This window comes from Vipera ursinii (assembly GCF_947247035.1).
Source record: "Vipera ursinii genome assembly, chromosome: 7".
In the NCBI taxonomy this organism is placed as follows: domain Eukaryota; kingdom Metazoa; phylum Chordata; class Lepidosauria; order Squamata; family Viperidae; genus Vipera; species Vipera ursinii.
The window spans coordinates 65,608,080-65,631,774 of NC_139521.1; the positions used below are offsets into that span (position 1 = coordinate 65,608,080).

Genomic DNA, 23,695 nt, shown 5'->3' on the forward strand with positions numbered 1-23,695 from the left:
CTGGCTCAGGAATTCTGGAAGTTGAAGTCCATGAGTCATAAAAGAGCCGAGGTTGCCTACCCCTGGGCTAACGGCACCACAATAACCGCATGCGCAAACCAGTGATTTCAGGGGTTGGGAGCCCTGAGCGCAGACGCGCTGCCCTTCTTCCATCTTCCCTCCAAGTTTTCTTTTTTTTTTCTTTTTCTGCCCCGCCCACTCATCCCGCGCCAAAGCACGGCGCCTGCGCGTCCTCCTTGTGCGTTTGACGGATGGGGAGCGTTTGGCGGTGGCGCGCGTGGACGGTAACGGTCCTCGGTGCGGCTGCCTTGTAACTTAAGATGGAGGGAGGCGGGGAGGCTTAGTGAGGGGGCGACGGGGCTCTCGACAAGGGAGAGGGCTGGACGTTGTTTTTTTTTTACTTTCCCGAATAAGCCAAGGCTTCTGCAATCCTACGTATTTCGGGCTTTTCCCTTCGCCGAGAGGAAGGCACTCTGTACATGCTCAGAGGCACTTTTTTCCTCCCTTCAAAAAGCATGCCTTAAGCTGCCATCTGGACTCTATACCAGGGGTCTTCAAACTTGGCCCTTTTATGACTTGTGGACTTCAATTCCCAGAATTCCTCAGCCAGCATGCCTGACTGACGTTGCAAGCGGGTGGAGGGGGTCCGTCCTCTGGCAGAGAAGCAGTTGGATTTTTTTTTAAAAAAAGAAATATTAATGGAGGAGTGGGGGTGTGGGAATTGTGTCGAGAAAAAGCAGCTGGGAATGTAAACTGGGTGACGATGTTGGTGTTAGGCTCCAGCTCATTCTTGATCCTCGGCCATGGTGGCTTGGTTTGGAATAATGGCTGGGGACCCAAGGTTGAGAAAGGCTGGAAATCAGGTGGGGAGAGTCTTAACTTGGATGAAGATTTTGCTGTTGGGTGAAGAACCCAGTTCTTTTTGTAGGTGTATACAGGAAAAAAATTTTTTTCCCCAGATGACATAATGCAGGATATGAGAAAAAGGTAGAAGAAGAAACCAACTGAGTGTGTTTCTGATGCTCTGTGTGTGTGTGTGTGTGTGTGTGTGTGTGTGTGTGTGTGTGTAAGTATATATGACTTTTTAGAGAATGACAAATTAATGGAAGATTATAATTTCAAGAAGGGAAGATCGATGATTACAAAAAAGGTTGATGAATGCTAAGGATGATGACCTTCGAATAAACAATAAAAGGGAGGAGATAATTTTCACACACACTGCTGACTGAGGTTTCATGATACTAGCCAAACAGAATTGCTCCACTGTTAATTGCTTCCTGCTTACGGTTGCAGTGAAGTCTGTAAAACATTTATAGTTACTTGAACTAGGAACTCAATACAGTAGAAGGAAGTTACATGCTCATTACAATATGTCTTGGCTGTCTGGTTGAGAAAGGTATGTGTTGGTATTTGAGCTATTATCTTATTTAGGATTCTTGGTTTTGTGTTAGCCGTAATTCCTGTGGACAAGAATTTCCCTAAATATCAAATGTTGCAACTGCTCCCAACAGAAATGGTTCGTTCTTGAGAACTTGCAGTGGTAAAATAGGTTTATTTCCATCAAAGCAGCATAGTTTCCCAGTATATCTTATACTTTAAAAACTACATTTTATTGTGCAAGATCACTTATTTTGTGTTGTAAAGTCAATGTTGCACAGTATATAATACCTGAATGTTGAATCAGCTTTACTGATTTCTGGTTTTTTTAAAAAAACTGGCGTGGTTTGTGAGCAGATTATGCATCAGTTACAAGCATGTAAACTTGCCTTTGTTCTTGTGATTGGCCTCCCAGGCATACTTTCAGTCATATCTCTAGTATGATCACAGAAAGAGATACTTGATTCACCTATATTGCAAAATTAATTCCCTAGAGAAATTTCATCCTCTCTCTCTCTCTCTCAACCTCTGTCTGAAGCCAAAATACTATTTTTATCTTCTACAAAATGGATTTTTTTTAATGCTCAGGTACATATTATTTTCTCTAGTGTTATTTTTCCAGTTAACATTGTTTTAAATTGGTACAGCTATACCATTTTTGTTACAGAGAGTATAATGATTATTACCTAATTCTGTTGGCATATGTGCCATCAATCAAATTCAAAATATTAAGAAAGTACTGTTCCGTTCATATGCATACATACACACATTTCTCCCCCCCCCATTCTTTCTACTTTGGTGTAGTATTGCCTTGGAATAGTGACCTGGTCTGCTGAGCTGTGGAACACAGAATAGTGAAGCTATTGTTCTGTCATTTACATTCCTCTCCGTGATGCATATGTCAAAGGTTAGCCTTAGTTCAGGAAATGTAGAAGCTGGGAGAAAAGCAAGTGGAATTTAGAATCAATTTGCATGTGAAAAAATGTGCATGCCAACTCCAGGTCTGATCCTAAAGATAAAATCCTGAAACAAGTATGTGCTCAGGCATTTAATTCTGTAGTTCTAACCTTGCCTCATTTAACTGTTGTTTACCTAGATTTATTGAGCCCAGAATTTCTGTTGTTAAGCAAGAGAGTTGTTAAGTAGGTTGCACCCCATTTTATGACACTGTGTCACAGTGGTTAAAGTGAATTACTGCAGTCGTTGAGTAAATCATGCGGTTGTTAAGTGAATCTGGCTTCTCCCATTGACTTTGCTTGTCGGATGTTTGCTGGGAAGATTATGATAAATACATGCCCGTTGATCATGGGCTTATGGGGATGCTGCAACAGTTCTAAGTGTGAAATGGTCATTGCTGTTGCAACTTCAGAAGGTCACTAAACAAATGGTTGTAAGTCGAGGATTATCTGTAGTTGTACAGATAGTTTTGGGGTTACATCCATTTGTTGAGCAACTGTTCAGAATAACAGTATTGCTGACAAAAGGGACCTATGATTGGGCCTTAGACTTAACAACAATCACTGCATCCCCATAGTCATGTGACCAACATTTGGGCACATGACTGGCCTGTGTTTATGACCGTTGCAGCATCCGGCCACAATTTTTCAGCCATGTGAGAACTCACTCCAACTCCCCCTCCTATTTTCTCCCTCCCCAACTCTTCCCTTTTGGCTGAGATGAAGAGACCACTGCACTCTGCCTCTGCTACCTCAACACCCTGGAAATCCTTTTAGTAGAAGGTATGGAGCCCACTATTAGGGACGTGGTGGCTCAGTGGGTTAGGACACTGAGCTTGTCGATCAGAAGGTCAGCAGTTCGGCGGGTCGAATCCCGAGTGCCGCGTAGCAGAGTGAGCGCCTGTTACTCGTCCCAGCTTCTGCCAACCTAGCAGTTCGAAAGCATGTAAAAATGCAAGTAGAAAAATAGGGATCACTACGGTGGGAAGGTAACAGCGTTCCGTGCGCCTTTGGCGTCTAGTCATGCCGGCCACATGACCACGGAGACGTCCTCGGACAAGCACTGGCTCTTCGGCTTTGAAATGGAGATGAGCACCGGCTCCTAGAGTCGGAAACGACTAGCATGCATGTGTGGGGGAACCTTTACCTTTTATGGAGCCCACTGGCCCTTCTTTGGAGAAACCAGCAGCCAGAAAAAGAGCCATCAATTTGCCACTGTCTCGCCCATTCTCCCAGCCAACCAGGGCAGGACTGGCCCATCATTGAGCTGAATCTGAAAATAATGCCGGCTCTGGAACTCAGCCACCTTCCTTTTCGCTAAGCTTTTTGCAGCTCCCGTAGGTGAGAGAGCCTGAAGGGAAGTCTGTCCTTGCAAATTTAGGAGTAGGTGAGAGGAACAACTCCCTGCCTTGCAAGTGCTGCAGACTACGGTAGGAAAAAGGGAGGTTGGAAACGGGGAAGGAGGCAGCAAGTAAAAGGGGGCACACATCTGCTTAAAACCAGTCTGGGTATAGCCGCCAGCAACCTCTTTGCCTCCAGGATCAGTGCCCACACAAGGCAATCCCAGAGGAACTGGGTGCAGCATGGGTTTTAAAAGCCAAACGTCAGTATGGCCAGCGGTAGCCCTGCCCCCACTGCATGCGGGTCCTGTGTAGGTTGTGCTGGGCACAGCTTTGGATTGGGGACCCTTCCAGGTTCTTTGTCGCCACCGTTACCACACACACCCACACCCAGAAGGACAGCTCAGTTGGGGCATCCATCTATCACATCACCATCTCTTCCTTTTTGGCTGCCGCGCACAGGATGGTAAAAATAAAAATACCCTTCATCGTCGCCTCCCTAGCACCCACCCCCTTCATCGCGCCCGCCCATGACCCCGACTGGCTCACCTGTGGCTCCCAGCAGCTGATCGCCACCAATTCCTTTGTACTGGGAGAATCCAGTACTAATCAGAGGCCTCCACTTATCCCACAATAATACTGAAAAGTTTGGGGATAGGACTTTCCTAGTGCGACCTTTTTTGTTTCCCCTATTCTAATTTCAATTGTTGACTATGCCAAAGAGGTCTTTGGAAGAAGCTATTCTCTCTTGCTTTATTAAAATATTGGAAACTGAAGACAAATCATTTCAAGTCACGCTTAAAAGGTGGCACTGTTATTTTAAAATGTAAATGTTTTAAGAATTAAAATAGCAACATATCCTCTTTAAAATGCACTGTAAAAGAGAACTAAATTGTGCAGTTATCACCTGTTCAGTTACTGCTTCATGCAATACCAGCAGTTTATGAGTTTGATCATTGAATAAATTCTACAGTATTGTAGATAGTCATTCCGGACATTAATGTTTGTATTCAGTACTTTTAAAGCAAGAGGTGTGTGTGGGAGATACCTTTATCTTTATTGGTAAGATTAAAGTAAAGGTAAAGGTTCCCCCGCACATGTGTGCTAGTCGTTTCCAACTCTAGGGGCCGGTGCTCATCTCTGTTTCAAAGCCTAAGAGCCAGCGCTTGTCCAAAGACGTCTCCGTGGTCATGTGGCCGGCATGACTTAGACGCCAAAGGCGCATGGAACGCTGTTACCTTCCCACCGTAGTGGTCCCTATTTTTCTACTTGCATTTTTACATGCTTTCGAACTGCTAGGTTGGCAGAAGCTGGGACGAGTAACAGGCGCTCACTCTGTTACGTGGCACTCGGGATTTGACCCGCCAAACTGCCGACTTTCTGATCGACAAGCTCAACGTCCTAACCCACTGAGCCACCGCGTCCCTTTTATTGGTAAGATTAGAGGCTTGCAAAAAAGAAAGGGGCAAAAAATATAAACATCTCTGCTGATTACCTGCATGAGTATCTTTGAAGCCTTTGTTTAGAAATAAATTTTTCCCAGTGAATTTTAACTCATTCTGTAAATTATAAACCAATTATCTTCCTTTTCCCTTAGACTATCTCCACCTGTTTGTTTTTTTTCCCTTGCTTCAAGAATGGACAAGATATGTGTGTCTTTCGTTATTTGTGAGAATAATTGGTAATATAAGTGATATGCAATTATTTTTACCAACGAGATATCTTAATTTAGAATAAATAAATTTTAATCAGTAATTGATGGATGCAGTTTTGGACAAGGATATTTGTATACCTATGCGCATATACAGATGCATGCACACATTTCTTGGGAAGAAAATCTGCAAATTTTGTTTCAGCTGACAGCTCTATTTAGCTAACTCCATAGGATTTTTATTTCTCTAATTTTGTTTTTTGCCTTTCTTTGGAGGTTGTCGTTTTAAATATACGGTAGATCGTTTTCCTCTGAAGTAATATTGAGAGATGAAGCTTGTGACTGTGGAGAATCATTTCCAAGTTTAGCAATGAAGAAAAGGAGAAGAGACCATTTATTGTATTCTGTTGTGACAAGAATGGAACAGTTTACATTGTTAGAAGTAGATTTGACATTTTCTGATGTATTGTGGAGCAGCTTCAGACATTTGAATTCTTTAGGCTCTTGGATACGTTCCGTGCCGTTTCTATTATTTGAGTTATTTCGGCGGGTGAACACTGTTCATGTTTTTTTTTTAACTTTGCAACAACTGATAACTGCTTTGCTTACTTTGTTTTACACAAATCACAGGTTCTCATGCAGAAGTGTTACAAGGAGCTATATTGATTTGACATACGAATTAGGTGCTTATCATTGCTTAGAGTGTCTTAAGATACTGTTAAGATGCTCCATTTTCATAGGACTGAGGGCCTTACTAATTTTCGTATGGTTTCCCTGAGGGCTTCATTGCAAAAAGTTCATGTCACATTTTTTTTAATGCCTAGGGAAAATTAAATGCTAATTTTAATTGTACTGATTCTTTGTTAAATTGTAAACAGATAGTTTTAAATGTTCCCCATCATTTTAAAATAAATACATGAGCAAAAGAAGCTGCCCACTCTTTCACGATTGATTGATTTTGTGCCATCAAGTTGTTGTTGTTAGTCAGCAACCACATAGATCAAGGGTGTCAAACTCAATTTCATTGAGGGCCGCATCAGCATTGTGGTTGCCCTCGGGGGGGGGCTGGGTGGGTGTGGCCTACTGGGTGGGCGTGGCTAGAGTGCATATGGCGTACTGGGTGGGCATGGCCAGCTCTACATCGTTCACATCAAGGGTACCAATGGGCGCCTGGGCAGGAGTGGGACAGATCTGAGGGTCTCTGGCGGAAGGAGGGTCTCTGGGCCAGGGCCAAGGCAGTGGGGGCCGTTCCCTCACTGTTTCCAGAATGGCTTCGCGGGCCGCATGAAACCACTTTGCGGGCCGGATCCGGCCCCCGGGCCTTGTGTTTGACATATCTGACATAGATAGATGTTTTCTGTGATGATCTGTCCCTAACCTTTCTTTCATGTTTTCTAATGGTGAACTCATTGCCACTATAATTAAGTCAGTCCACCTTACTGCTGGTTGCCTTTTTTCTCTTCCTACTACTTTAGCCAGCATTAAAGCCTTCACCAGAGTTAAGTCTTCACATAATGTGTCCAAAGTAGGGTCATTTGAGCTTGGTCACTTGCACCTCTAGTGAGAACAGATACCTCATGTATTAGCAAGGGTTCAAGACAAAGTAAAGAGAGAGACGCTCGGTAGGAGAGTTGTTCATGGGCAAGAGAACCGTATTCTGAAATTGTGTCAGGTTACCTGTGACTCCTTCGTGAGCAGGTTGTGCACTTAATTTGGGAGGTGTTTTTTTTCTTGAGTAGCACAAGGCCTACTGTGGGGACCCTACCCCTCGATTCTTGTTCATATTTTGGAATAATATTACTTGCTTGGAGTTGGTTGTAGGCTACAGTTCAGAAACCACTGTTTTAGAAGCATACACGATAGTTCCAATTACTGATGACTTCATCTAGTCATTGAGCTAAAATGGTCCCACATTAGAAACTAAATTATATTCGTGCTCAGATTTTATCTCTTTCCTTGAAGAAAACACCCACTTTGGTTTCATTAGCATATGGGTACAGTAACAGAATTTTTTTTTTGCTTGAAGGTGTAGTCAGAATAAATAGTAAGAGTAAACTTACATATTTGTAGTAGAACATGTCTGATTTCTTCTCAATAATAATTATTTTAATTCATAGTTCTTCAGTTTTGCTGGATTTTGACTAAACTTTGTTCGTGTGTCAGTACAGAAAACTAGATGCATCCAGAAAAAGGAATGTCCTGCAGTGTTAATTCTTATTTTGGTAAAATGCCAATAAGCAATGTCAGTGTGACAGGATCTACTTCTTGTTAAGTAGAAAGGTCCCTGGTTTTCAATGGTTTGTTTTCTCTTCGTGCTACTCTGGGTAGACTTGCAGGACCTCATGTGTCCTTTGTCAGTATATAAAGAAAATAATTATCATGAGCTTCCGCTAAATGTTGAAGACAGTGCATGATTTATCCTTCCTCACAGCTTCCTTGATTTGGTCTCTTTTCAAAATACACTTAATTCCAGTTCCATTCAAAGACTATATTACAAACCCCTTTTTTGGTTTTCCATTTATTTGCATTGTAGCAGAATTTATCTGCAACAGCAGCATAGTAGCTTGCCAAGTGTTTGTGGAAATATATGTTTTAGGCATACAAGTGAGAGAAATACCTACCTGTTTTATGTTTTTTTTAAAATCAGGAGATATTGGCTATACTCAAATGGATGTTGGCTGGGGTGCATAATACCGTAGGATGTGTGCTGTGTCGTTTCATGGAGACTAAAAGTACACTTGGAAAGAGATAAACAGCTAATGGCTTCTGAATCAATGGTGCCAGAACAAGGAAAACATATGGTGACGGGAAAAAGACATCAAAAGCATGAAAGGACACCTTTGAACAGCGATGGGGAAGAAGACACATTTATATTTGAAGCAAATGAAGCTTGGAAGGATTTTCACAGCTCTCTTCTCCATTTCTATGAAACTGGGGAGCTTTGTGATGTGACGCTAAAGGTAGCGATTCATATCTTCTATATAACTTTTGAATTTCTGTATGGAATTTCCCATGTATTTTGTGAAGTACTAGAAGATGTATTTGCTTTTCATCATTTATATTTTTCTACTGACTGACTGGGAATGAATTTCAAGCGGTTGCATCACTTTTTTAATATATAAAAGTTGCTAGAAAACTTGCAGATATAATAGAGCAATTGGTGCTTGTTGGAATCCTGCAATGGTGCTATGTTAATGAGGGATCTGAACACAAATGGAAAAAAACATCACTGTCTAATTTAAAGATATACAACTATTAAAAATATAGTACATAGATGAGTCCATTTAACTGGCATGAAATGTACCATTGAATGAATTTGTAGGCTAAAAACGTAAAGTGCACTGAGAATTTTTGCAGAAATAAGAAATTCCTCCATAAACATGCCCTCTTCCTTCCTGTTAAGAGAGTGTGAGTCTTACTTGAAACTAGCTACAATGAGATACAATGTGTTGTAGAAATAGTTATGAAGAGTTTGTAGCTGAATAAACAATGTTTTGCGCTTAGCAGTTCAGCTAGTGGTTAAGCAGAAAGTTGTTCACATTAAAGGTGTGCTGTTACATGTGTACAATTTATCATACAGCTTTAAAAAAAGTATAAAGGAGTTGAATAGACATAGTGATATTTTTGGCTCAGTTAGCTATCTGAGTTAGATAATCAAGGAGAGAAGCAACCTAGAACTAAGGAGAAACTTCCTGACAGTTAGAATAATTCACCAGTGGAACAACCTGCCTCCAGAAGCTGTGAATGCTCCAATACTGGAAGTCTTTAAGAAGCGACTGGACAGGGTTTCCTGCCTGAGCAGGGGGTTGGACTAGATGACCTCCAAGGTCCCTTCCAACATCATCATCATCATCATCATCATCATCATCATCATCATTATTATTATTATTATTATTATTATTATTATTATATAATGAAAAGGGCAGCTGATTCAGAAACTGAATAAATTTGCTAATTGTTAATTGTAAAATAGAAATTAATACTTCAACCATCTTCAGTTAGGAAGAAAAAAGGGAAAACTGGAAAAATTTGCACCAGATAAGTAACACTTTCTAACAGCAGAAGCAAAATGAAAATATTTGCAAGAACTTTCAATTTGCTGAAATATTAATAAAGCGTGTTATCAGACATTCTATTTAATTTCTGGACTTTGTGAGTCCCTTTAAATAATGAGCCACAGTAACTTTACTAAATGATGGCGGGCACCTGAATCCCAACCCCAATACTTATTTTGTCATCTTGCTTTGTTTTTGTAAATTCACTTGAATTTTGAGTGTGAGCAGCTATCCTGGTGTTACTGGAATGTTTTGGGTTTGAAAACATGTTTTCAACCTAGGATTAGTTCTTGTGTGGTCAAAACAATATCTGTACAATGTATGTTTAAAAACCCTCTTCAGTGTTCATGACCAATAATTTATTTAGCTGTGGTTCTCTCTTTGCTGTAGGCCAGGGGTAGGCAACCTTGGCTCTTTTATGACTCGTCGACTTCAACTCCCAGAATTCCTGAGTCCACGAGTCATAAAAGAGCCAAGGTTGCCTATCCCTGCTGTAGGCCAAATTGAGCTAATTAATGTTCTTACGTGTGTTTCTTACAGGTGGGTTCAAAGTTGATTACTTGTCACAAGCTTGTCCTGGCTTGCGTTATACCTTACTTCAGAGCCATGTTTCTTTCTGAAATGGCAGAAGCTAAACAATCATTGATTGAAATCAAAGATTTTGACGGTGATGCCATTGAAGACTTGATCAAGTTTGTGTATTCATCCCGACTAATGCTGACAGTTGACAATGTCCAGCCTCTCTTATATGCTGCCTGCATTCTCCAAGTGGAGGTAGTGGCCAAAGCTTGCTGTGAGTACATGAAGCTGCATTTTCATCCTTCAAATTGCCTGGCAGTGAGGGCCTTTGCAGAGAGTCACAACCGTGTCGACTTGATGGACATGGCTGACCACTATGCCTGTGAACATTTTGTTGAAGTGGTGGAATGTGAAGACTTTGTGAGTGTATCACCTCAGCACCTTCATAAACTGTTGTCTTCAAGTGACCTGAGCATTGAGAATGAAAAGCAAGTTTATTGTGCTGCAATTAAATGGCTTTTGGCCAATCCCCAGCACCATGCTTTATGGTTAGATGAAATAGTTGCTCAGGTAAGAACCAGATGAGAGTAGGAGAAAAGTGTTAATACAATTTACCTACATTGTTTCTCTGATTGTATTTTTTTTCCATTTATGGTGGTACTTTCAAACAGTCATATTTTTCTTTATGCAGTGTTAGCTATATATGTATAAACGGCACAGGTGGTTCTCTAACTTCAGCCAAACAGGTATCCTTTGGTTTTGTTAGGTTCAACTTCTTGTCTCCATTTAGACTTGGAGACAGTATGGAAATAGATTCCATTAACCTAGCTTACACTATATGTCCCGATGCTCTTTGTCCAGTTACTGATTAGATCAGCCTAGGTCTCCAGGTTGAAAATTAGCAGCCACTGTTGTTACACCTTTTGTTCAATATTGACAGTCCCGCACTATATAATTATGTAAATGAGAACTTGCAGCATAAGGTAAGGACGCTGGCAGGAAGGATAACCAAAGAATGCCTAATAGGCGAATTGGAAGTAAATTCATTGTCATTTGTCCTCAAGGATATTCCCTCTCCATTTAGTGCTTGCTGCTGAGATGAGACAATTTCTGTAGTTTACCTTAAATAAATGACAGTACCTGGTAAGCTCATTAATGGAGATAATCTTTGCCACATGATATTTAACATACCGTAGTAGGATTTCTATCGGCAGGCTTTTGACTATTTAGCTGAGAAGATCTTCAGCTCTTTCAGGATGTCTTCAATGAACAGGCCATTAAGAATTGGTTTGGGTAGCATCTCTAGTGGTACAGAGTGCTTGGTGTTATTCTTTCCAATCTGGACTTGCATTCCAATTTTGTCCTAATGAAACATGCATATTGCACCTTTGCACTGGTTGAATAAAATTAAAACTAGTTTAACCAACCAGGCTTATTGATAAGCAAATGTTATTTATTCTTGAAATTCGTTGCTGACACTATGTCGGTTATCTGGTAAGAGTAGGCTAAAATTCTCACAGCCTTCAATAATGCAGCAGTAAGAAAGAAAATGCTCTGTAGCATGGCATTCTCTCATTTGTCAAAGTGATATGGGAAGATGTTAATTTAGGTCTTGATGCTGTTCAATTCATCGTTTATGTTTGTTCCCCTAGGTACGTCTTCCTCTATTACCTGTTTCTTTCCTTATGGGAGTTGTCGCAAAAGAAAAAATAGTCAAGCAGAACTTAAAATGCAGAGATTTGCTAGATGAAGCAAGAAACTACCATCTTCATTTAAGCAGTCATACGGTACCAGATTTTGAATATTCTATTCGGACAACGCCAAGGAAACACACAGCAGGTATCTTATTTTTTCCTGATACACCAATGGTATAAATTCTGTAAAATCATGTTAATGAGTTCAATGTGCTTTATTTGATACCCACTGAATTTTATTAATTAGTTTAAATCTTATCAAATAAGGTGCTCTCCATTTCATTTTTCTTATTAGGTGTCCTTTTCTGTGTTGGGGGACGTGGTGGATCAGGTGACCCATTTCGCAGTATTGAATGCTACTCAATAAATAAAAATAGCTGGTTTTTTGGTCCTGAAATGAACAGTAGAAGGAGGCATGTAGGAGTAATCTCTGTGGGAGGTTCGTAAAAAAAATATTATATTGTCAAATAATTCTGTATTTCATTGTAGCTTTATGATTCAGCCATTCTGTCAACCCTATAATCACTATATTTTCCAAGGAGGAAGAAAACTCTGAATTTAAGATGATTATCAGAAAAGCAAAGCAAAAGTAGTTAGGGGAGGAGAATAGGACTAATATGTGTAGTGCACAAATTCCCCACTTTTTCAACTTAAGATAGGAAATTCTCCTTAATTGTTTATGAGATACATTGGTTTGTGCACCACAGTTGCCTCTTTATATATCGGCCATAAACCACAATCCAAAAACAGCACCAGAACAACAGTGAATTACTAATAACATAATTCTCCATTTATAAAATTTACACTATATCTGTATGTGCCAACCTCCCTCTCTCAAACACCAAATTATGTATTTGTGTTTTACATGTATGTATACAGCAGTGCTTAAAAGTTTGTGAATGCTTTTGAATTTTTAATATTTCTGCATAAATACAGTAGGACCTCCACATGTCCCAAAATTAGCATAAAGAATCCAATCAAACAAAAGGACCAATACTTGTTTATTTCTATTCGTTTAGCAATTTCACCTGGACCAAGTATGTGTTCTGCTAAATCCTAGCCTTGTATTTTCACATTTTCTCCTTGGCAGGGCTCAAGTTTCCCTTCCTTGTGTTTTGGGTATCTCTTTTCCCATCCCTAAATATCTGCTTTCCAGTAATGGGCTAGTAAACAATTTTTTGCATAATAATGCTTTTTCATTAAAAGAAAATACCCAAGAGAACTCACAAAGTTACTGGAAATAGTTAAAAGAGGTTTCAGTTGTAACACGATACTACTGAAAAACAACAAATACAAAATGTCAGAATTTAAAAAAAAACTTAGGTCAAATGTATGCTTGAACAAAGAAGCCTTCATCTGCTGAGAAATGATCATCAGTAAAGTCAAACTAATGTTCTGTATAGAGTGATGTGATGTCCTTCCAACCAATCCTTTGTCAGATGCTAGTTTGTTCCAAGAATCGTAATGATATCCTATAGATTAAATGCTTGAATAGAAAAGTAAAATTTGCTGATTTTTACATTTGTAGCCATTTAATTCAGCAAGTCATACAGGAAGAAAGAGTTTCTTCTGGGGAAAAAAGAAACATTTCAGTTAATTTGGCAAAACATTTCTTAACTACAGCTGGCTATGTTGGGGCAAATTGTACCAATTTCAACTGCTGTAATATTAACGATAAATAGCAATAAAATAAGATGATTGGCTACTCTTCTTCTTAAGAAATATATTGTCTGATCATTTCAGGTAAAGTTTATGCTGTGGGTGGGCATGATGGAAACGAACACCTAGGCAGCATGGAAGTATTTGATCCTCTCACAAATAAATGGATGATGAAAGCATCAATGAATACCAAAAGGTAGGTAAATTTGGAGGTGTGCCTTATCAGAAATGGGTAGATTCCAGACTTGCGGTCCTGCGCAGTAGCGCAGCACTCGAGGAGTTCAGGGCTCCGTGCCCTTCGGCTGAATTTCTTCCTGTTAGGGGACCCTAAATGGGCCAGAAGCCGCCCCAAAGAGAAGGAAGGAAGTCCTGGGTACCACCCGATAGGTTCAGGAGAAGCCTTCCAGAGACCAACAGGAAAAAGGCTAGCCTAACTTCAGAGTCTAGCCCAAGCTACAAGCAACTGAAGTCAAAAGCATTATTTTAAGCTCATTGTATACAGTGTGTTTGAATCTGGGTAAGAACATCGATTTTCTCTATCATGCATATCAACTTTCCTGAAGAAGAAAAAAATCCCTAGAAGCAAAAAACCTCAGAAAATGAAGGAGAGGAATCTTTGCCCCATCCTTTTATTAACGGAAACGGCGAATTAAACCTTTTATGGAGGACCAAAACATTGAAATGAAATGACTGTAAAACCTAAATTTGGATAAGTTTGAAATTGCTGAATGGTTAAGATTCTCATTTTAAAGGCAATTTGTTCATTTTAAAAATAAACCGATGCTGACATCTAGTGGTGGATGAAGACTATGACAGCTATGGCTTTCATATAGGACAGGGGTGTCAAACTCAATTTCATTGAGGGCCGCATCAGCGTTGTGGTTGCCCTCAAGGGGCCGGGTGGGTATGGCCAGGGTAGGCGTGGGCTACTGGGTGGGCGTGGCTAGAGTGCATATGGCCTACTGGGTGGGCATGGCCAGCTCTACATCGTTCGCATCAAGGGTGCCTATAGGGGCCTGGGCAGGAGTGGGACAGATCTGAGGGTCTCTGGCATAAAGAGGGTCTCTGGGCCAGGGCCAAGGCAGTGGGGGCCGTTCCCTCACTGTTTCCAGGATGGCTTCGCGGGCCACATTAAACCACTTCGCGGGCCGGATCTGGCCCCCGGGCCTTGTGTTTGACATGTCCGGTTTACATTTTCAAAGTTATTTGGGATTTCTTTGTAGTTTGAAATAATTGTTGTTTGAATTAGTTGCAACATATCATATGTCTCCTCTTGAAAGGTATTTATTTTTTCTTGATAAGTTCTTTCTATAAGTCTCTGATTTTCCATGGTGACCAAGAATCCAAGTCTTCTTTTCTCTGCAAATAGCTTTAGAGTCAGAGTTAAGAAGATACTTGTAATCCAAAAAGTTCAAAAAAGGGGGTTTTTTTGTTCCCTAAAGTTTATAAGTCTCTCTTTGTCTGCAGCCCAGATTGTTTTTTGCCACAGCTGTTCTCTATTGTTAGACCTTTGAAGGTCACAAGTAGAAATTAGTTTTTTCCAGATTTTGCCAAGTCCTATATCAGACATGTCAAACACAAGGCCCGGGGACCGGATCCGGCCCACGAAGTGGTTTCAAGTGGCCCACGAAGCCATCCTGGAAACAGTGAGGGAACGGCCCCCACTGCCTTGGCCCTGGCCCAGAGACCCTCCTTCTGCCAGAGACCCTCAGATCTGTCCCACTCCTGCCCAGGCCCCCATAGGCACCCTTGATGCGAATGATGTAGACCTGGCCATGTCCACACCCAGTAGGCCATACACACTCTAGCCACGCCCACCCAGTAGGCCACACCCACCTGGCCCCTTGAGGGCAACCGCAATGCTGATGCGGCCCTCAATGAAATTGAGTTTGACACCCCTGATGTAAACCAATTCATCTCCAATTTAACTTTACAGCAACAACAAAATCCCAGAAAATAACAATACAGAAGGAACAGATAAAACAGATAATTGAATACAAATTTGGGGATAGAGCCTTAAAGATGGAACCTAACAAAACAAAGAAGTATGATTTAACCCAAGTGAAAAAAAATTACAAGCAATACTGGATTTGGAAAAGACAACTTATACTTTAACACAGAGGTATCAAACTGCCGGCCCGCAGGCCAGATGCGTCACCGTGAAACCACACCCACCCGATTGCCGACAATGGCAAAAAAGTTCTGATACGTTGCATGACATCATGTGACGTCGCAAGTTTGACATGTATGCTTTAACACCACAAAACAAATTTGAGGATAAGAAAAAAGATTGGACAAAATGGACTGCGGAGATGTCAGGAAAAACAGTAGAACTGAAGAGACAAAAAATGATAAGAGAAACAGAAAAAGAAAGAAAAAGATTTTCAACAAACACGAATGGGCAAATGCCTCTTACAAAGATATTGTACTTGATTTACCTTTTATATCTACAATAAGAATATGGAAAGATTATTTGATTCAGCAGAACATATTGATTAAGAAAGATACTGCGCAAAAGAAAAAGGCTAAATGAAAATTAAGAAAATAGATGATGGGACCTATCAGAGAGAATATTTTAAAAAGAAACACCTGTTTGAATATGGTTAAAGAAATAGATTTTGGATGTGAATTTTATTTTAAGAGGGAAGAGCCCCTCAAGTAACAATAGTACTTTCTTTTTCTTCTTTCTTCTTATTTTATTTCTTGATATGAGTAATATAAAAGAGTTGGAATGGCTTATATAAAGGAAATGTTTTAGATATTTAAAGGTGATTGACTTTAAGAAAATTACAATGGATTAAAAATGTTTTGAATAAGAGTTAAAAGACTGGACAACTAGATTTATTAAATGGAATATTTAAAGATTAAATATATTTTAAATTATGGTAAAGAACAGAAAAAAAATTGGAAATAAATATGTATTAGCTTATAGGAAACATGGATTTTAAGTAGCGTACTATCCTTTTATTTTTCTTTATTCTTATTCTTCATTTTTCTTTTTTTTAGTCTTATTTATTCCTTAAGAAAGGTAAAAGTACTGGGATGGCTTACATGAGAAAAAATAGACTTAAATATTTAAATGTAATTAACTTTGAGAAAATCCTAACCAGTAAGAATGTTTTGAACATTTTGGGGAAAATAAATGTAAACAAGAATTGTAAACAGGATCCATGATGAGGCAACCAGAATGACTAGATAGAAAAGAAATATTATATTGATGTGATTATTATCTGTAGAAATATTAGAATTTTTTTTATACTCAATTGTTATTTACCAAAATAACAAGAATTGTATTAACTTAAGGTTGGTAAAAGAGAACATTATTGGAAAAAGAGGAAATCAAGTAAAGTTACTATGTGGATTATAGATTATAGAAACCCACTGTTAGTGAATGTTTCTTAAATGTAAACCCAGACAACACACTGTTTACCAAATATTAAGGTGACATGTTAAAAATCAATAAAACATATTTTTTTTAAAAAAAGAAATCGGTAGATTCCTTTGAGACGTTGTTTATCATGTAGTTGTCATGGACCAAGTAAGTAAACACACCCAGAGCCTCCATACTCATTTTTTATTTCATTTATTAATCACATTTGTACAGCCACCCATCCCACCGAAAGCAATTCTGGGCATCTTACTGCAAGTGGATAAAACAACAAATATAAAAACTGCAAAGATAAAGCTACAAAATATCTTCATCCAAAATAAATTTGCGATTTGGGGAAAGAATAATGGAAATTTGAAATGCAGATGAGGCATTAAGATTAAAAGGTTAAAAATCAGAAAAAGTGCAAAGCAATCATATAATTGTCTTAAATCTGACATTCGTAGCTAAGATGGGCTAGGAATATTTTTCAGTCAGTGTAGGTTGTTAAAAAAAATCTAGCTTCTCAAAGTTGGCAATAGATTGGTCATGATAAGGGGAACTCTATAGTCAGAAGGGATATTGAAATTAAAATATATTTACTGAAAATAAATAGTCACTGCATTGGTTGCTGATAGGCTCCAAGTTTAATTCAAGGTGTTGACCTATAAAGACCTATGTGGCTTGGCTGTGTGTACCTAAAGGGCTGTCTCCTCCAGCTAGACCAGGGATCTTCAAACTTGGCCCCTTTTATGACTTGTGGACTTCAACTCCCAGAATTCCTCAGCCAGGCTAGACTCTGCTTATGTATACTCACTGAGAGAAATCAAAAGGATACGGGCTTGTTGTCCTTTCAAAGTATGGGAAATTTTGCCTCGACCCCAGAGGCATACCTAGCATTCTCCCTAATGGTTTTCCATAAGGCAGTTAAGATAGATCTTTTTGAATGGGTTTTTGGAAGCTCACTGATGGGTGAAGTCAGTGATTGGTTTGCCAGCACAGTCTAGCAGTTCTTTTTGATGACTTAACGTATTTTCTTTTTCTGTTTTGGTAAACTATTTGTAATAAATAAAACCTGGGATTTATTACATTACATCACATGTTGACCTTTGTCACCCAAGTGAATTAAAGATAAAACTGCACGTGCTTTAGAACACGCGTTGCCTTATTTTAAAATTCAGTTGGATAAGCGTCTGTGTGCTTTTTTTTTTTTTAGGAGAGGAATTGCTCTTGCCTCTCTGGGGGGTCCCATTTATGCCATTGGAGGCTTAGACGATAACACTTGCTTCAGCGAGGTGGAGAGATACGACATGGAATCCGACCAGTGGAGCGGAGTTGCATCTATGAACACCCCTCGGGGAGGAGTTGGCGCCGTAGCCATTCTGGTAAGCAAGTTGAAGTGAACAGCAAACATTGCCTGCTGCAGCAGAAACAACAGGATAGATAACATGGAGTCCTTCAACTGGAACTATATAGTTTCCAGTAGTAAATAAGCCGTGGAATGGAACAGGCCAGAGGAAATAGAGCAATACGATCGTTATAAACATCTGAGACGGCTGAACGTTTTTCAGAATTTTGCATTTTCAGTTTATTCAGTTGGATTACAGCGACTACTCTTTCATTTTTACAGTTCAAATTAATTTTGAGATAATTAAACTTAGGCTGACAAAGGGTAAATTAGAAAATGTGATTTAAGATAAAAGTATGTATTTAATGTGCTGCATGTATATATGAATTTATAGAATCTTAACTCTATTTCTCATTTTAGAATAATGTCTATGCTGTTGGTGGAAATGACGGTGTGGCTTCTCTCTCTAGTGTGGAGAAATATGATCCTTACCTTGATAAATGGATAGAAGTGAAGGAAATGGGTCAGCGGAGAGCTGGCAATGGGGTTAGTGAACTTCATGGCTGTTTATATGTGGTAGGTGAGTAATGTTCAGCCCTTTCTCTCTTTTGATCCCCTATATTCTCGAGCTTTGCTTGAACTTCAATCACAGAAGCAGATTGTGGTGAAGAAGACCAGTCTTCTGTGAGTAAACCATTACAGCCAACATGTACAGGGCTACCACAAAGAAGAGGGAGTCAACCTAATTGCCAAAGCACCTGAAGGCAGATCAAGAAGCAGTAGCTGGAAGCTAATCAAGGAGAGAAGCAATCTAGAAATAAGGAGAAAGTTCCTGACAATTAGAATAGTTAACCAGTGGAACAACCTGCCTCCAGAAGTTGGTGTTCCATCACTGGAGGTTTTTAAGAAGAAATTGGAGAACCACTTGTCTGAAGTGGTGTAGGGTCTCCTGCTTGAGCAAGGGGTTGGACTAGAAGACCTCCAAGGTCCCTTCCAACTCTTTTATTCTAAGTATGAGTGTCTGTGAATTCTGACTGCTGAGCATAAAGGCTGCTCTTCTCATGAAGGAGCAGGTGCAGGGGCCGGACAAGTAGTTGGATCTGGCATGTTGAGTTACTCTGAGGACTTAGTTTGACTACAAGAGTCTGTTATGGTTTTCAAACCCAATTCCTGAATGCTCAAGGGAGTGAGGAGAAGGATCTCCAGCAGATTACTTCTTTAGAGGGTTTAGTACAGGGGTCTCCAACCTTGGCAACTTTTAAGACTTATGGACTTCAATTCCCAGAATTCTGGGAGTTGAAGTACACAAATCTTAAAATTGCCAAGATTGAGGGCTCCTGGTTTAGTGTTTGCTGGTCAGAAGCTGATTACTTGCTAGCCACCTGTCTGTCTTACAGGGATTTCTACCACATGCATGTAACATACCTGATAATGTTAGTTTGTAAATATTAGGCTAAAGTAATAGGTTTTTGGAGTGGAAATAGTCCATCTTCTACAATAAACCTATCATTGCTTGTGTGAAGTATTCTCTTAGCAAGTATGTTGTGTTTGAATGGTGTTTGAATAACAGAATATATGGTATGCATCTTACATTGTTGGTCTATAAAACTGTTAACCACAAAGAATCTTATCCCTGTCTATATATTTTTGTGCAGGTGGTTTTGACGACAATTCTCCACTTAGCTCGGTTGAGAGATTTGACCCTCGCATGAATAAGTGGGAATATGTAGCAGAACTAACAACTCCCAGGGGTGGAGTTGGCATAGCAACATTAATGGGCAAAATTTTTGCTGTTGGAGGACATAATGGGAATGCTTATCTGAATACAGTGGAAACCTTTGATCCAGTAGCAAATAGGTAATTTGAAGCCATCTTCATACTCCAAGTGTTTGAAAGTAATGCTTAAGCACATACAAAACCGCATATATTGCAAACAATGCAGCTACTTTTAACAATTTGTAAGGAAGGCACTCTGTACTCTCACATTCAAGGTCTCATTGGATGATTTTTCACAGCCTTTTGGTTTATTTGTTGCTTAATTGGCTGATTAAAAGTAGGAAGACTTTGGTATAGTTTTAATATATAATTTTCATGTTTTTACACTACTCATCAAGCAGTGTTTTTTTACTCATAAATCTGTACATTTTGTGGTTAGAATCAGTGTTTTTGAGTGCGGAGTAGCTTGAGGTATTGATTTTTAAGCAAACCTTTGCTCTTGTAGAGAGGCAACATTAAGGTGTGGATTGGCATTATGCCTTACTTTTCTTCAGCATTGTTTGTAGCTTAAAAGCTGCACAGTTTACTGTTAGTAAATTTGCTTTCAAGAGTTTATAATTTAGGGAGAAATGTACAAAGGTTTCAAATTTGGTGCTTTTGTCTTTGTTTGAATCTGTTTTCAGTGATTGATTATTTTTAAACAATTTGGTTCATTGTGTCATGTCACAATGTGATTTTTGGTTCTTATTTTGGCTTAGTTTGCTGTGGTAATTCAGCCATTGTGATTCAAACCATAGTTTATGAGTGCGGTGTGGAGCCCGTCCAGTGACTGAAGTCATATGTTGTCATGAATCACGATTTATTTAACTGTAGTTTGTTGGATGCATCTCTGTTAAGTAGATTTCAATAAGCTAAGCCATAATTTATGGACCATGGTTTCACAATATTTCACATTTGGCTGAAGTGGCTTGCGAGTTTGTGTGATCCCAATCTCTGTTTAAAATGATCTTTACTGTTCTACCTTCAGCAAACTTTTCTTCATGTGTTTAATTTCAACTTAAGTATTTAAATAGACACAAAAATAAAAGTATTTTGAAATTGAATTGGTACATGAGATTGAGATGTATCTAACCTCTAACCTAACTTTTTTCACATTAGGATTAGGAAAAAGCAAACCAACTTGACTTGCATTTCTTTCTTTCTTTTTTTTTTCAGGTGGGAGCTTGTGGGCTCCGTGTCTCACTGCAGAGCTGGGGCAGGAGTTGCTGTGTGCGCTTGCCTGAGCAGTCAAATCCGCGACGTCGGTCAAGGTTCTAGCAACGTGGTGGACTGCATGTGAATTTGGCTTGAAGTCTGCAATGATTGTGAAATGCTTTAAGCCACCTCACTATTGTACAAATGTTTAAAGCAATATATGTAAATATACTAGGATAGTTTTTGTATGAAAGTCTGAGTGCTGTGGAAGTTTTAACAATATTTACTTACAATAAACTTGGGGGGAAAAATTAAAGAAGTATTCAATTCAAAAATAGAACATGTATTCAATGGTAGTTTAAAATAATGTCCCTTTATCTTCGTAGGAAACTTGATAAATGATTTCATTTCAGACATTGGCTTACAAAGTATTCCGGAATGTAACTTATTACATATGAATCTTATTCTGCGATGTTCTCAGATGCACCTTTTGAAATGCTTATGCAGGTAGTCCTCAAGTTACGACCACAATAGAGCCCCAAATTTTTGTTACCGAGTTTTGCCCCATTTTATGACCTACCTTACCACAATTAAATAAATCACTGCAGTTATTAAGTTAGTGACACAGGTGATCAAGTGAATCTGGCTTCTCCATTGATCTTGCTTGTCAGAAGGTGAACAAAAGGGGATCATGTGACCCCAGGACACTGTGCAACCATCATAAATCTGAACCAGTTGCCAAACATCTCAATTTTGATCATGTGATGATTGGGATGTTGCAATGGTTGTGTGGAAAAACAGTTGTAAGTCACTTTTTTCAGCACTGATGTAATTTTGAATGGTTGCTATATGAACTGTTGTAAGTTGAGGACTACCTGTACATTAGGACAGTGATGGCGAACCTTTTAGAGACCGAGTGCCCAAACTGCAACCCAACACCCACTTAGGTATTGTTGGGTGCCAGGTGAATGGGTGTGGCCCATTGGGTGGGCATGGCTGCAGTGGTAACGGCAGACTGGGTGGGACTAAAAAGTTCAATCAATAAATTCCAACTTTGTGAGATTTCTTTTTCCCGCAAGAAGCTGAAATTGATTGAACCTTTTTTTTTTGCACACGGTGGCGGAGGCCTAAAGCGAAAAGGTTTTATAAAACCCAGCTAAAGGCCTAGGACTGGGGCAACGGCACGCGTGCCCACAGAGAGGGCTCTGCGTGCCACCTGTGGCACACGTGCCATAGGTTTGCCACCACGGCATTGGGACAATTCACTAAGACTGCACCAAGACCTCCATAAAGTACACATATTCTACTATTGTACTATGCAAGGCTTTTTTGGGGAAAAGAATGTATTCAATGAAAGAGTCAGTGGACAAAAGCACCAATGGCTATCTGGGTTTTTAGAAATTGATCAGGTATATTCTGTTCCCCCCTCCGGAGTACAGACAGACAAGCAGGCACAACTAGCAAGGGTTAATTCTACAGGCTGTAGTTAATTGCCTTCAGATAAGGCCTTGGCAGCAAAACAGGCTCTAGTCCGCTGGAATGAGATAATGTCCAAACAAACAGTTCAGAAGCAGATGTACAGAAGTGTTGCCAAGAATTCAGACCAGGGTTTCAAACAAGAAGCAGAGTTCCGAAGATGTGACCAGAAGTTGTTTAAACTATTGTTTGTCACAAAGTTCTGAGAGCAGCCACACCCCCTTTTGTACCTAGTGGTGTGTGGCTCAATGACTCAGCTACTCCCTGGCCTTCCTACTCATCCTATGTTGCTGCAAACGCTTGGCCCTGCGTCTTTCTCGAGGGTCTAGCCATGAGTCATCTTCACTAGACTATTTGCTGCAGCTGCTCGAGCTCCGTCCCAGCCTGGCTACTCCCAGGCTGCTCCTCTCAGCCTTCAGATGGAGATGGAGGCCTTGCCAGAGAGGAGGGTCCCAGAGAGGGAGGCCTTGCCAGTTCCTCCCCATCCTCGGAGTCCTCTTCCTCGGTTAGGACAGGCGCGGGGGTTGGGGCCGCAACATATATTGTTGCCTATAACCAGTGCCACAACCTTCCTATTAAGACTGCTCAAGAGAAATGAGAAGTAGGGACTGTCACATTATAAAATGGAAAAATACTGTATTAATGAAATCATGCATCACTATCTCAACTAACTTATTTTTTTACCATATTTGCTCAATTAATTTCCACATATCCCACTGGCAAGCTGCCCTTAGTTTACTACAGTATTGGATTTTTAAATTTTGAATCCATTGTTGACTCAACCTTAGACAATGGAGAGTTATTTTTGGTGGGTTTGTGTGTTTTTAATCTTGTAAGCTACCCAGAGGGTGACTCTTTATAATTCATATAAATAAAACGTAGGAAAGAAAGAATACGGAAAAAATGAAGAATGAAAGTAGAACTGCATGAAGAAATGTGAGTGATGTAGAAGAGGATTATTTTCAAAAGAATATATGCCAAAGAAATAGGCTGAGCTGATGGGAAGTATGAAAATGGATACTTAAGAGGGGAAATTGATTCTGGATAAGGAACAATACATGCAAGAGAATGTTGCAAAAGGTATACAGAATATAAAATATAGAATAACACAGTTGGAAGGGACCTTGGAGGTCGTCTAGTCCAACCCCCTGCACAGGCAGGAAGCCTCATACCATTTCAGACAAATGGTTGTCCAATCTCTTCTTAGAAACTTCTAGTGTTGGAGCATTCACAGCTTCTGGAGGCAGGTTGTTCCACTGATTAATTGTTCTGTCAGGAAATTTCTCCTTAGTTCTAGGATGCTTCTCTCCTTGACTAGTTTCCATCCGTTGCTTCTTATCCTG

General features: G+C 39.8%; 1 protein-coding gene across 2 annotated transcripts; it reads left to right on the plus strand.

Annotated features, from left to right (window-relative positions):
• Nucleotides 1-249: 249 nt before the first annotated feature.
• On the plus strand, nt 250-21,517 carry KLHL8 (kelch like family member 8). 2 transcript variants are annotated; one of them, XM_083367997.1, is made up of 10 exons: nt 250-297; nt 7,972-8,284; nt 9,920-10,468; nt 11,551-11,737; nt 11,888-12,031; nt 13,336-13,447; nt 17,835-18,003; nt 18,387-18,546; nt 19,622-19,823; nt 20,898-21,517. In XM_083367997.1, exons 2-10 carry the CDS (start codon nt 8,084-8,086, stop codon nt 21,019-21,021), a joined length of 1,848 nt encoding a protein of 615 aa, XP_083224123.1. In that variant the 5' UTR covers nt 250-297; nt 7,972-8,083; the 3' UTR covers nt 21,022-21,517. The 2 variants fall into 2 exon arrangements, with proteins under 2 accessions (XP_083224123.1, XP_083224124.1); XM_083367998.1 differs by lacking the exon at nt 9,920-10,468.
• Nucleotides 21,518-23,695: the final 2,178 nt, after the last annotated feature.